The 13,971-nt window shown below is 44.1% G+C and overlaps 1 protein-coding gene across 1 annotated transcript in view; it reads right to left on the reverse strand.

Moving 5' to 3' along the window:
- Positions 1-12,145, reverse strand: part of atrnl1a (attractin-like 1a) — a 76,771-nt gene extending 64,626 nt beyond the window's left edge. The window contains exons 1-5 of the mRNA XM_029175049.3: positions 12,127-12,145; positions 10,356-10,604; positions 10,060-10,197; positions 4,307-4,400; positions 794-846 (exon numbers count right to left, since the gene is read on the reverse strand). Coding sequence (XP_029030882.1) covers positions 794-846; positions 4,307-4,400; positions 10,060-10,197; positions 10,356-10,604; positions 12,127-12,130 — 538 coding nt within the window. The 5' untranslated portion in view covers positions 12,131-12,145. The remainder of the gene's footprint in view (positions 1-793; positions 847-4,306; positions 4,401-10,059; positions 10,198-10,355; positions 10,605-12,126) is intronic.
- Positions 12,146-13,971: the final 1,826 nt, after the last annotated feature.

The raw sequence follows: 13,971 nt of genomic DNA on the forward strand, positions 1-13,971 counted from the left end.
TGTTTGTCAAACCTTGGTGTCGTCCCCTCCTCAGAGTCTATAACTGGGTCTGTCGCTTTGTAACAGAAATCGTTTGACAGAATAGAAGAGTCCGAAACACTTTACGGATCAATAGCACAAACGCTGATAACGCTGCAGGAAGTGCAAAAAAGTATCTATGGATTTTTCAACCAAGGAAATTTGTTATCATTGAAACTGACAGAGTAGAAAACACTAAACTACCACATCTCACGCAATTGTCTGTCAGGCAAAACACGACTAAAATCTATTGTGGGCACAGGTTGAGTTTATGTTTGCGTAGAATTTAATTTATTACCAATCATCATTAGAAACTCTGATGATCTGCCAATGAAGTTGATTTCAGCTACTGATACTTTGAATGATACTTTTGAATTTTATCAGACAATGTAGGCAATTATAAAATTATTCTAGTCTCTATCGAAAGCAGTTTGCTCCTGAATCCAAAGTCTCATCTTTGCGCTTATGAAAGTCTCTTTAATTACTCTACACAATTACTACAGTTCTGCACTGAACAAATTCAAAATAACTAACAGGCATCAGTCAGAAATTGCAGAAACAACAGATAAGCAAGTCATGACAATATGTGGAGTTGATTTACACTTTGTATGGGCTGAATTCATGTCAACTTCCAGGAACACATGAACACGTAACAAAGGCTTGAAATTTAGCACCAGGTCTTAGTGTTACGGTCACAAGGACAAACTAGGTGCGTCTGTGTGTGCAGGCCAGGAAGATAAGGCCGACTCAGGTGGAACGGCGGCAGGGTACTTACAATAACATGTTCCTCGGAGAGGGTTGCCAAGGTAACGATTCTCTGAGTCACATCTGGAACGACACAGGGAAGGTGACACAGGTCGGCGAAGAGAGAGAAAGAAAAAACAAAGACATTACTAAGTGAAAGGGGTGAGATCTCACAGACATGTTGTGTGTCACATGGGGCTATGATGCAAAATCTGACACACACACACACACACACACACACACACACACACACACACACACACACACACACACACACACACACACACACACACACTTTAAGTCTAAAAACACATATCTTCAATAACAGCAGCCTAACGTTTTTCCCATTTTCTTGAACTGTGTCACTAAAAGCAGCATCTGAAGATAACGTTGTCTCTTCGATAACAGTGACGCTGTACGTGCTGGACTTCTAGTATCAAGGCTGATGATGTCTTGTTTTTTATTTAAATAAATGATTACAGGAGTTTCCAACAGCCCCAGAAACAAAAGGGTTCTTACACAACATTTTTACCACCTACTGAAGTAAATGCCATCAAAACAAATTATATTACTGTCATTAAAAATAAGTTTTTGGGTTCTTCAACGCCATTAAAAGTGCCAGGCTGATGTGGACCTGAAGTACTTAGCCCAGAGATGGGACAATGATCACCTGGCAGCACAGAACAAAAGCCAAGTCAAAAATTATTTTAAATGTGATGAGTTAAATCTAATCGTTATTATGAAGTCAAGGCTTTCAAGGAGTTATTAGAGCATGACGACTACAGATGTAATGCTGTGTGTCCATTTTATGTGACACTGAAAAACCTTAAAAATCAAAACAGGACATATATTGACACAGCAGAGCCTCTGTATTGTGGCCAGTTAGAAAAACACTGACTTATCAAATACATGTGCAGACCACACTTTACTAAATATGAAAAATAAATCACTCTGATCTCCACACACGCTTTCACAGCGTAAAAGGACGAGTGAGGAAACAAATAAGACAAATAAGGCTGGAGAGAGAAGAGGGAGAGCATAAAAGCAGGTATAGGAAATAAATGATGGAGCAAAACAGAGGAATAAGTGGATGAAAACAAGAGGGCAGGTAAGGTTTACAGCTAAAGTGTTTGTGAATTCTCTTGTAGAGCTGCAGCAGGTCACAGAGCAGCGATGGATACTGAATATTTCATTCTTCTATAAACTCTGGCCAAGGACGAGGCCCTAAAACCACAACGGCCTCACCAAGCTTTCATCTTCAAACAGGGGGGTGGAACAAAGAGACAAACAGAGCGCTGGTTCATGAGCGCTGGCATTTACTGAACAAACATCTTCAAATAGTTTAAGATTCCACCTAATAACTACACTGAGTAAGAATGAGCCCAAGGTTTGTCAGCAGCAGCGTCAGAGTAGCTGGTGCGTTAGGAGACTTGGGTCACAGTCATGTGCCAATAGAGACGGTTTATTTCAGTTTAGGGGAAAATGAAAGCCTGGAGAGAGACACTGCAGAAAAGTGAATAAATGCACTGCTGCAAAAACAAACGGGATTAGAAAAAAAGGTAGGCTGTCCTTCAGAAGTGGAGACGCGAGAGGGGATGAGAGCGGCTTATTAAGCAAACGCTTTGGGAAGCAGAGAGGGGACTTGGATGGAGCGCAGCTCCATCTCCAGAGAATCTGACTTTAAAAGCTTTGGAGTCGCTCCCACTCGACGGCCACAGAGGAGCACACTGACGACTAAGCCTATTTCAGCCCAAGAAGATTTATTATGATAAATGTGATGTCACAAATTGCCCAGGGCCCACTTTGAGGCCAAGCGTGATCCAAACCGCACTTCCATCAGACGGTTTCATCACTAAACAGTTTTTTACCCTTTGAACTCTGGCCACATTTCCACATTATTGTCACAGGATTCAGATGATGGACTCATGTGAGGGCCTGAACCTGCTCCCGCTGTCTGCTCTTAGTCTTAAAACCAAAACAGCTTGGCACCAGTGCCTGACACGCAACGTACTGGGACTGAAGGTCGGATCTGTGCATCAATACGTGGTGTAGGGTCATCAAAGCGTCCAGCTCCGTCCTGGGCTGTGCTCTGGACACGGTGCAGAAGGTGAGTGAGTGAGGCGTCCTGGCAAAGCTCTGGCCTCTCACCCACTGCAGGACGCTCTATCTGCTCTGGAGAGCAGCTTCAGAGGCAGACTGATCCACCCTCGTGTGCAGTTTCTGCTGTGGGGCTAATAAAGGCATTCGTGTGGACCCTGTTTAAGTTGTGACCCACATGGAGAACACGTGAACTCAGACAGTGCAATCAAAGGCCCGGTTCTTTCTCCTTTGAATACAGCCAGAGCAGAGCTCAGCAACGGCTAAGAAGAGGGGCTGGATGAGCTATTCTCTCTCTAGGGTGGTGCGGTGCTAAAGTCCTGGAAGCAGAGCTCCAACAAAATAGGGACAGACACTTAAGCAGCTTACATCAGCCTAATGGGGACGAGATGAGCGCCACACAGGAGGAGCGGCTCATTGCTCCAAACACACCGACTCGTCCACACAAGCAGGACACACGCGTGCAAAGAAGCAAATCAGGTGTTAAAGGTCACACTGACACTGGTCATCTGTGTGTAGTGTGTGTGTCATAATAGCAACAGGGTTTGGGGACGTTAACACTAAGACTACAGGTAATAATGTCACAAGTTGATTCTTGGAGTAACTGTGCCAACTGTGTATTTAAAAGAATTATTTAGCACAAATATTACAGACCTGACACCAAACACTTAAAGCAGTAAACCAGTAACAGCCACATGTCTGCATTTGTGACAATTGTTACAACATTAAAGTGCTGTGATGCAGTGAACTGTGACATAACAGTGTCCACAGACACTAAATACAAGCAACCAAACATCTCTCACTCAAAAAAGGTCCGGTTCTCATGAACTACACACATGTACGGTACACATACTAATGAACATAACAATAATAATGTTCTATGACATTTGTAACCAATTATTATGTCAAATATGCCAGTACTGTAAAAAAAATGCCAGATGCTTCGAAAACAAAGTGCACACACGCCCTCGTCCGCTAGATTTATAGATGCTGCAATTTAAAGTCTGTCTCCATGGTGCAATGCTCTGCCAAGCCATTTAGGATATTGTAGTGCTGCAGCAATCAAGTCTGGCGCAGTCAGAGGAAGCACACACACAAAGCGGCACGCTCATTAATACAATGCCTTCCCAGCTCCTTAGCCGCAGCCACAAACAGCTGGTGCAAGTTTGGAGGAGCAGCCAAAATGAGCCGCTCTAACTGACGGGATCACGCTGTGTCTGGGTCTTCACTTCACCGTCAGGCACACGAAGGCTTTGTGCTTTGGTTCCTTTGTTCAGACACCACCCTTTGTCTGACTGAATGCTCTGGTCAGTTACTGCATCTGTACTTTCATTCAGCACATTATTGAATGATGGTTTGGGTAAACTGGGCGTTTCATTTACTGACACGTAGCACAAGTGGCACATTGCAAGCAAACGCAGCACTCCTTTAATGATAATCTACTCACAGCTGACACTGGTCTCCCTTGATCCCCTTGGTGGAACAGAAGCACTTCCCTGTGTGTATGTGGCACACGTTGGCGTGGCTGTTACACTTGCACACTGCAGAGAAAAGACAAAGGGTGAAGGGGGAGAGGTTAGTTAGAAAACAACATGTGTCATGTGTCACCTGTGTCCAGGTTTGATTAGAGCAACGTTGAGACGTTTATTCTTGTTAATCGCGTCCTCACATAAAAGCAGCGTTGATGCAGCCGGATGAGTCACATGGAGCCAGGCCCATAAGTTAAAGAGCAGATCACCTCTGCACGGGACGGTGACGGCAGACAAATGTGTGCGAGCACGTCAGAGACCACTCCCCGTGTGTCCCTTTTAACTGCACTGACTTTGTTTCGTTCCTATTCTTTCCAGTTGGCACAGAGACAGACCCGGTCATGAAACAGCAGCGCGTTCGGGTCAAGGTAAAGCCGAGGCATTGACAGATAATGAGAGGAAAACAACCTCCTCCATTCCTTCACCGCCGCCGGGGAAAAGGCTCTCATTTGAAAGTTTACACAGAACAAGCAGGAGCCATAAATGCTGCTTTAAGTATTTACATTTTATAGAAGCCACACACAGGCAGAGAGAACAAAGCCAAGGTTGTGCAGCAGGACATTTAAATGTCACTGGGCTGAGAGTTGCATTGACATTCGTAAATGTGGAAAACAGAGATGTTGAAACTGGAGGCGTCACAATAGCAAAATACAATTTCAGCATATTATATGAAATTACATTGACCCATCACAAGAAAGAAAACCTTTTCAGGGATGCACCAACCTACAAGATCATGGCAGATAACAGAGTCTTAACAAAAAGTGGCTTTTAGACAAATCACAGGTGTGTTGTGGAGGCGCAGGTCACCCTGCTGTTCATATAATATTGATTTAGGAGGCAGCCAACAAAGGCAAACAAAGGGCATGACTAGGAGGAGAAATTCACATCAATGCACTTAAAGCCAAGGAGACACACACGCAAATGAACCAACAACCTGAGTAAGAGTTACCACAAGGAGCTGAAAACCACAATAAGGGCCGACCGCTCCGTTTCCTCCAACATGTTAACTTCACTACTCTCGTCGGTGCATTTGCATGTTGTGAATGTTTGTGAGTGTTTGTTTGTATGCAAATAGGTGAGTGTGGTTGCCAGCTCCATCATTTATTGTCTTCTAGAAAGTGTGTGTGTGTTTTACCCCCAATCAACACATTTATCTGAGATGTTCAGGTTATGACTCATCTGAAAACGCAATCAAAACGTACCTCAAGACATGGGTACACACTCTGGAACCATCTGTATTATTAGCTTTCAGAATATTATTTCCTCCTCAACTTGAACAGCCTTCTGTAAAACAAGCACTTGACTCATCCAAACAATGTGGGGACGTAGGATTCAAGTGCTAAGAGGACGTGAACTTAATCTGGTGAGAGACTGCAGCTGGATGTGAAAGGTGGAAGGAGCAGGAAAATCGAAGAGCGAAGTGGTGGAAATGGACAGAGGAGGCAGATCACGCGCCACGCATGCTGACAGCACAGAAACAAGCTGCAATAAAAGGAAACCTGGGCCCTTAGCAAAAAAGGCTGATTTGATATAAATCATATCCCATGACTCGTGCAAGCCCCCTGAAGAGAGCACAATTTCTCAGCCCAGTGCCTCCGCGTGTGCAACAACACAAAGGGCGCCCGTTGTCAGGACGCTTGAATGTGTGCAGCTTAAGAAGCAGCAACTGCGCGTTTGTCTTCCTGAGTGTCTGTGCGAGGCAGGAACCGACTAAACCTGGGCAATCGTCATGGAGCAACCTGTCAAACCTACAACATGTTTAGTTTAATAACTATTTGGCACTTTTAAGTGCTGTTTTTTATTACTAAACAAAATACAGGCCATTTTTACTACTAAAATAACTTTACTTTGTTTAGCACCAAACTTTAGTATTTTGCCCATGAGGCTAAAAAAACGCCCTTTTCATCTGGGTACTGCTGAACTCTACTGTCTTTGTGCTATGATCAGTCACAAGCATGGATGTGTTTTAATCATCATCATCATCATACCGTCAATGTCACCTCCCGCCTTTAGCTGACTCATTCGTCTGCGCTGCACAGGTCAGGGCAAAGCCTTACAGCTTTTAATGATGGACTGTGGGAGGTCAGCAAACGGGGCATGAGGAAACCGTGGAAGTCTCAGATACATGAGGACGCACATTTGCATACAAAGAGAAAAAAAGATTTTCATGCCTTAGTAACATCAAACACCAAAACGTTTTCCATCAGCAAAATGTGAACAGTGGATCTTTGAATAACTTTACTCTCCATCCGGTCCAGGTCCATTTTGGCTTGGACAATGTTTTATAGTAAGACCTGTCTCACATAACAATAAATGAGGAAGGTTGATTAAAAACACATTTTGTCAGTCTGAGCTGCAAGTCATAAAGGAAAGTGCACAGTGTGATAGAAAGCAGCTTATTCTAAACTAGACATGAGTCACAGCTGCAGAAAGACTTCAAAAACACTATTTGCACTGACTGGAGATCAAAAAGGATTCAAAGGCATTTAAAATCATATTTACAGAGCTGTTTGTATGTGTGTGGCTTCATCAGCATGTGGACCAGTCAGACGCCAGGAATAGCGCCGCCAGAGGGAAGATGAGTGGATAACGCAAAGAATGCTGGGTACTCGGAACTCTGCTACAGGGCTCCACAGGTACACACAACATACACAAGCCTGTTAAAGAGCATCAATATGCATGCGCACACACACACACACACACACACACACACACCAGCAGGTGAGAGTGGATTTGGCAGCGCTTGCACCGAGACGGCTCTGCAGGCAGCGTCTCTCCTCTGCTGCTAAAGCTCAACAACAGCTGGCTCCGTCTGATCCATCACACTCACTCCTGCTGTACTGCCTGTCTCAGGCTCTGGTTAATGCTGCTGGGTTGCCAGTCTCACGCAGAGACAGGACTCATCTCTATATGCGCCAGGTCTGAACACAAATTAACAAAGAACCTCTCCTGCAGCATCCTGCACATCACACCACCATCAACATGTCAGTGAGCTGTCCTGACAAGAGTCAGAGTCAGGGCTCATTTTTGTTTACATAACCTAAAGAAACGGGACCCTTAATGTGACACACTTCTCAATAACCATGTGAAAGAAAAAGACACATGCCCCACGTTTGAAACAATCATTCTGGACATAACGAATCTTTTAACGTTGCATTTTATTTATTCTGCCAGGACAGAGAATGAGGCACACTGTGTCACGTGTAGCCGCATGAAAACCGTGAACTCAGCTGAACCTGTAAAATATGATGAACCTTAGTGCCTCAAGACCCAAAGTTGACCTTTGACTCATGCAGTGTTTCAAAAGTACACGATTAGCATGACAGAGTCTTCACAGCCGGCCGAGTGAAGTAGTGGTGGGGGGAGACGGCGAGCTGCTGATGGGAATCATGCAAAATTTATGGAAGCAATAAAACTGTTCAGTGTGAGGTGCCGCTGGCAGAGGAGCATTATACGCTGAAGCACTGGGCAGCAAAAGATAACAAGCACAAGAAGAAATAATACAAGCTGAAGCCTTGCCTGGAAGTCAATTCAGAGGGCAGCACAGGAGCAGGCACCTCACCGAAGCCCAGCACCACCGCAGATATTTAATTTATGAAGGATTTTAGAAGAACTCGATACACTAAATCTAACATGCACAACAAAGCAGAGACTGTCAGAAATCCACCAAGTGATCAGGGAACACGTCCATTATACAGGTGATGTATGTAAACAACACAAGCACAAATGCAGACTCCAACTCTGCTATGTGCAGCTGTAAAACAGTCTGATATCACTGATGACTGCTGACTCAAAACCTAGCAAAACGTCACTGCCGTAACAAAACAGACAGAAAGGATGTGTTTCCTCTCTGTTTGAAAGTGTAGCATGTCAGCTGCAGCTCTAGTGGACAAGGTGAACACACACACACACACACACACACACACACACACACACACACACACACACACACACACACACACACACACACACACACACACACACACACACACACACACACGTCAAGGTTAGTTAATCATCTGTCACAGGAACCGGGGAACAGACAGACTCCCCTCTCCTCTGTCTGTCCTCCATCCCTTCCACGATTGTTTTTCTAGCCAAGGACAACCGTCCTCTTCCACCATTAGTGTCCTTGTATATTTAACTACAGGCTTTATGTCGCTCTCTCTCTCCGTCTGTAGTTGTTACTTCTTCTCTTTCACTATGCCCCCCCCCCCCCCCCCATAGACATCAGATTTCCCTACAAAGCTATGAGCCAAGGTCTTTTTCCCTCACTAGTTGTCCTGCTATCATTTTAGGAAACTATTCAGACACACATCATTGCCTCCCCGTCTTCTATCCTGAGGTAAATCTAGTAGCGCCTTTAATATAGGAAGATAGAGAGGATGATGACTGGATTGATGGGCAGATTAACAGAGAGGCGGATTTAAGATTTATTATAACTCGGTTTAGGCGTAGACAGAAAGAAAAGGAGAAGTGTAAAGGTGTGGAATGAATGAGAGCTGCAAATTTAGCCAAAAGACTTCAGAGGCAAGAAGCAGTGACTTGAATCTGTGTATAAACCTGCTTTATTTAAGCATAATAGGCAGAGAGAACAGGAGCAAGAAAGGACGATATGAAAAAGAATACAAAAAGAGAAGAATAAAAGACAAGGAGAGGGGACAAAAGGTCAGAATGAGAACAAGCAAGGCAGGAAGCCCAGAAAGATCAAGGTAGGCTAAGGTTAAAGAAATATAAAGAACATAAATAACGAAGGCATAAATAAAAAGACCAGTGAAAAAAAGAAAAGGAAGTCTGATGAGGTCACAGGAGTAAAAGAAATTAGACTAAATGTAAAGAAAGGAGACAGACAGAAAACAACATAGAAGGAAACACACAATGAAGGGCAGAAAGTACTGTATATGAACGTGACCATGGGATGTTCATGAGAGCACAGAAAAATCAGAAAAGACAGATGGGACAGAGAAATAATGCGAACAAAGCCAACGCGGAGCAGGAGAGTGCATCCGAGGCTGGCCTGTATGGAGGCGACGAGAGGCGTGTATCTATCAGCGCCCGGCCGCCAGGGACGCAGACAGCAGTCAGCCCAGGAAATAAGAAAATGATTAAGAGCGATTTAATGCGGCGCTGCCACCAAGCCAAAACGCACATCTGTCACAGCAACCCTCACTTACTGCTCCTTCATATATCTGGACCACACCCAGCCCACTGCGCCTTCGCATAGCCTGATGCCCCGGTTTCATGTGTTCTACTGATTATTCACACATGATGCAAAAGTGCTGGGAAACAAATATGGACACATCAAGCCTGTGTGCGTCCCTGTGACCCCCCCGTAAGACAACGACACAAAATGGAGGCGGAAGCGTGATTATGTTGCTGCTGCTGCTCCTACAATACTGTCCAGACTGGGCGTGCGGCGGCGCTCCAGTGCTCTGCTGGTCACCACATGATGCAGAGAGCTGAACCAGGCTCACAGCTTTTACACACTGCCACCATCAGCCTGTTTGGGTCTACTACACTGCTGACGCTGCTGAAGGCATAAACAAAAACACAACCATGAGAAAAAGAGAGAGATGGGACTCATTTTTGCAGAGACTGCACTAAAGAGTCGTGTGATGAGGAAGGCCTTTCTGTAAACACAAGGTAAAACCACTGTGACCTTTGCACCTACCATTACATTTGCCTCCATTGGTGGGATCGCCATAGTAACCGGGCACGCAGCTCTGGCAGTGCATCCCTGCCGTCAGGTTCCCGCAGCGCTCGCACACGCTGCCGTTCACACACCTGCTGTGGCCATTACACTGACACGCTGCAAACACAACAACAGTTATTACGCTGGATGCAGCAGGCTACAGTTAAGGTGAGAGGAGAATGGGCCAATAAACGCTGCGTGGTTTCACTGATGGATGTGTTGATTCAGCTTAATGTTAGTTGTGGAGCTGGTGCAGACTTACGAGTGGTCCTCACCTGGACATTGGATGAAGGCCCAGTTGTAGCCTTTATCAGCTGTACACAGACTCTGATCCAGAACCATGTCCTTGTCTCGCAGCCGGTCCTGGTCTCGGGGCCCGGCCCTGGGCTTCACAGGCCTCAGAGGGCCTCTGTAGGAGCCCTCCATGCAGACGCCCCTACCTGTGTCACTGGGGTCCCCACACCAGCCACACTCTGCCCTGTCCAGACACTCGGCACATGTTCTCAGACCTGAACAGTCCTGAGCTGGAGGCCGAAGGGGAGAGAACAAAAGCAAAGGGGATAGAACAGCAGCTGAAGCAAGGCTTCTCATCTTCACAAATGCAAATAAAACACATGACACAGAACAAACAGAGACATCTGCCTTAAATAATGAATTGTTCGCGGCATGGCATCGAGACACAGAGTCTTTACTGACACTTTACTGTCCTGTCAGACTGGGAAGTGTCACAGCATCATATGATCACAAGTATTTGTGATGCAATACCAGGACACTTTTCAATGCTGTTAAAAGATTTGATGAAACACTTTGTTATGGAAGTTGGCACCAAAGAAGGAGTGTTAAGAAAATAAAAATATCATGCTAAACTATTGTGTTAAGCCCGTTCATGGCAGACAATGCTTTATTCTTACTCAACAGCCCTATGAGCCGTATATTTATGGAGATAGTTATGTCTTCTACACTCATTAATGTACTTTGTAAATGTTGAGTCAAAGAAAGGTGAAACGAAAAAATGCAAAGGAATGTACTTTTTTCGAAACCATTCCACTTGAGAAAAACATTTGTATTCACAAAGTGGATGTGACATTCAAAAACACTTTTTGCAAACTAAAAGATGCTTGTTTATGATATTGTATTTAAGAGGAAACCGAAATTTTCAAACTGGAAGCCAGTCTGTCCACTGGAAGAAGTGGTCCCATTCAGGGTTCGCTGGAAGCCATGAGTGAAGTTTTGCTCTCGTTGCTATAACGTGAGGCCGTGAACGCCTCGGTGAGACCCGTGTGTACGTTAGCTTGAGACAAGCGATGTGAGGTGTGTTAGAGCCCAGACACTATTCAAAATGCAGCGTCTGGTCAAATTTGCATTTCCTCCAGAAGTTTCTTCCCTTTTGAACAGGAGCTATTTCCATAAACCACAGATGTTCTAGCTGAACCTGTATCTGTGCTCCAGCTAGCTAGCTCTGCTTGAAAGACACCCCTTGTCCTCTGTGTGTGTTTGCAAGCTTCCTGTTGCATTATTCAAGTGTAGCGATGCCGATTCATTCATGCTCTCCCCCTTTTTATAATTACAAACTTCTGCTCTCGCTTCCCTTTATCTCTTCTCCACCAAAATGTATCCTCCTCTTCTGAAACAATTTTTCCATTTCCATTCACGAAGCCATTCTTGCTCCTGATCCTCCTCATCCAGTGCTGCCTTGGTCACTAGTGTCCTTTCCTCCCATTTAGATTTTATATTGGGCAAAAATTACATTTCAAAGGATGCAAATCTTCTTCTGCCTCATCGCCTCTACTATTCTCTGCTTCCTACTTTCCCCTATTTTGTCCTATTTCTTTAACAACTCAGTGGTTCTCCACAACAGTCAACTGTTTAAAGAGGTGCTTCAACAGAATATTATTAATCTACCACTCAGTGGGGTTTCCTCTGCCAGAGAAGCCTGCATTTTTATTCCCAAGGGCAGATGTAAAAATCCAATAATACACCATAGCCCGTTTATCATTTCAAAACAAGATACAAATTCAACTTCGCTTCTGTTGTGTGCCATCCTACCCATCTGCAGCCACGTGGTCCAGCTCCAGCTCAGGCTAGTTCATCACCTGCCCACGGCCTTTGTTTCCCTCGAACCGAAGCTTATTACCAAGTTGTTTGACGGTTCTCCTCACTTTGCCGTAAAATCCCTGTTGACCTGACTGTCAGCTGGGAAAAGCAGCAGCTTTTTTTGAGTCAAAGAACATTGTGGAAACTTGAGTCATAATTATAAATGTACATGTCATGATGATTTTCTACATCAATAGGACATTTTCAGAATGTAGATTTATTTTGAGAGGAATGAAAAGCTGCAGTTAAAGTAAATCTATCAATTCACTCTTAAACTGTCAAACCATAAGAAAATCGGTTGTAGAAATCATAATAGGTCACTTCAGATGGACTTGTTTTACTTCACCGTCTCTTTTCACCTGTACAGTCACTTTGCAATAGTTGGAGCACATCCACAGTCAAGAAGTGGCTCATTAGTGACAGAAAGATGAATCAACAATGAACAATGAAACGTGATGGCTTTGTAATAAAAAATGATTCATAAACATTGTTACTTCAGAAAACTGGAGGCCTATTACACAATAAAACAAAAGGCTAGAAAAACTCTAATTCATCCGAGTTTGACATGGGCATTTTTCACTCCACATGGGGTTCACATCTGGTTATACTCCTCACAACCATTCCCATCGCGGTGATGAAACAATGGCATTGCTCTTTCCAGAGAGAAATATTGGTCTCGGCTTAAAACATCACTGTGACGCACGCTCATTTCCCTGATCGCACGTTGCAGCGTGGCGTTGCTGTTCCTGAACACACAACAAATGGATTTCATTACAGTATCAACAAGCAAACTACATGCCACCGATACGATGCAACCGGCCCTAATTGACATTTAAGCACTTCATACAAAAATAATGAGAGAAATAGACCCCTTATAAGAGAGGCCAAAAGTTTAGATGCTCAGGTTCTGATTAGGTGTTCACCTGTTACAGTCTCCATAAGTGTTGTAACGGCAGCACATTTCAGTCTGAACCCAAAATATCCGCTCAAGAGGTCAAAACAAATTCATGGTCATTGAGTCTTAAGACATGCAGCTTTAAAAAAAATAAATACATAAAGTTAGCATTATTTTAAGGTGAGCCACACAACAGGATCGTGAGGTTGGGATGATTCCATTTGCTATTAGTGCATTAGGTACGAGAACATTACTCTTGGAAAGCTTTGAGGATTTGGATGAACTTTACGTGAACTAGAATTAATGGAAGTGATATGACTAATAACTAGATCGAGTCCAAAAGGATATCAATCAGTCACAGCAAACGTTCACAAGTCACGTCGCCCGTCAGAGACGGAGAACGTGAACAAGAAACATTAAGCACAGCATTTCTATAACCTTGGCTGCTTCAGCTGATAGAAGAGAAACGGCACACAGTTACTGTTTGTGCTACTTTTAAAAACAGAACATACCGCTCAGCTGAAAATAAGCATTCGTTCTTTGACAGAAATAACCTGGAGGATATATATCTAAACACGAAAAACTGACAAAAGTTCTGAAGAACTTATTTTGCAGCAAAGGAAACGATTGCTGGTTCCTACTGGGGGAAATTTTCATCTTATCAAAAACCCTTTCTGCACAATCATCTCAGTGGCAAATTCTATTCAGTGAACTGGTTGTGATACTTGTCCCAGGAGAGCATGTATCATCTGGCTACATGTAGAATAATCCATTTGCTCCTACAGTAGATGACAGTGAGCACTGCTCTAGCCAGCAGCATACAGATCCACCAGCCTCCATACATAATACATCAAGAGTAAGAGCCATAAGCTGCCTTCTCCTTCGCTTTGCTCCTAGCTGGG

Source organism: Betta splendens, chromosome 15 (genome assembly GCF_900634795.4).
Source record: "Betta splendens chromosome 15, fBetSpl5.4, whole genome shotgun sequence".
NCBI classification, from domain to species: domain Eukaryota; kingdom Metazoa; phylum Chordata; class Actinopteri; order Anabantiformes; family Osphronemidae; genus Betta; species Betta splendens.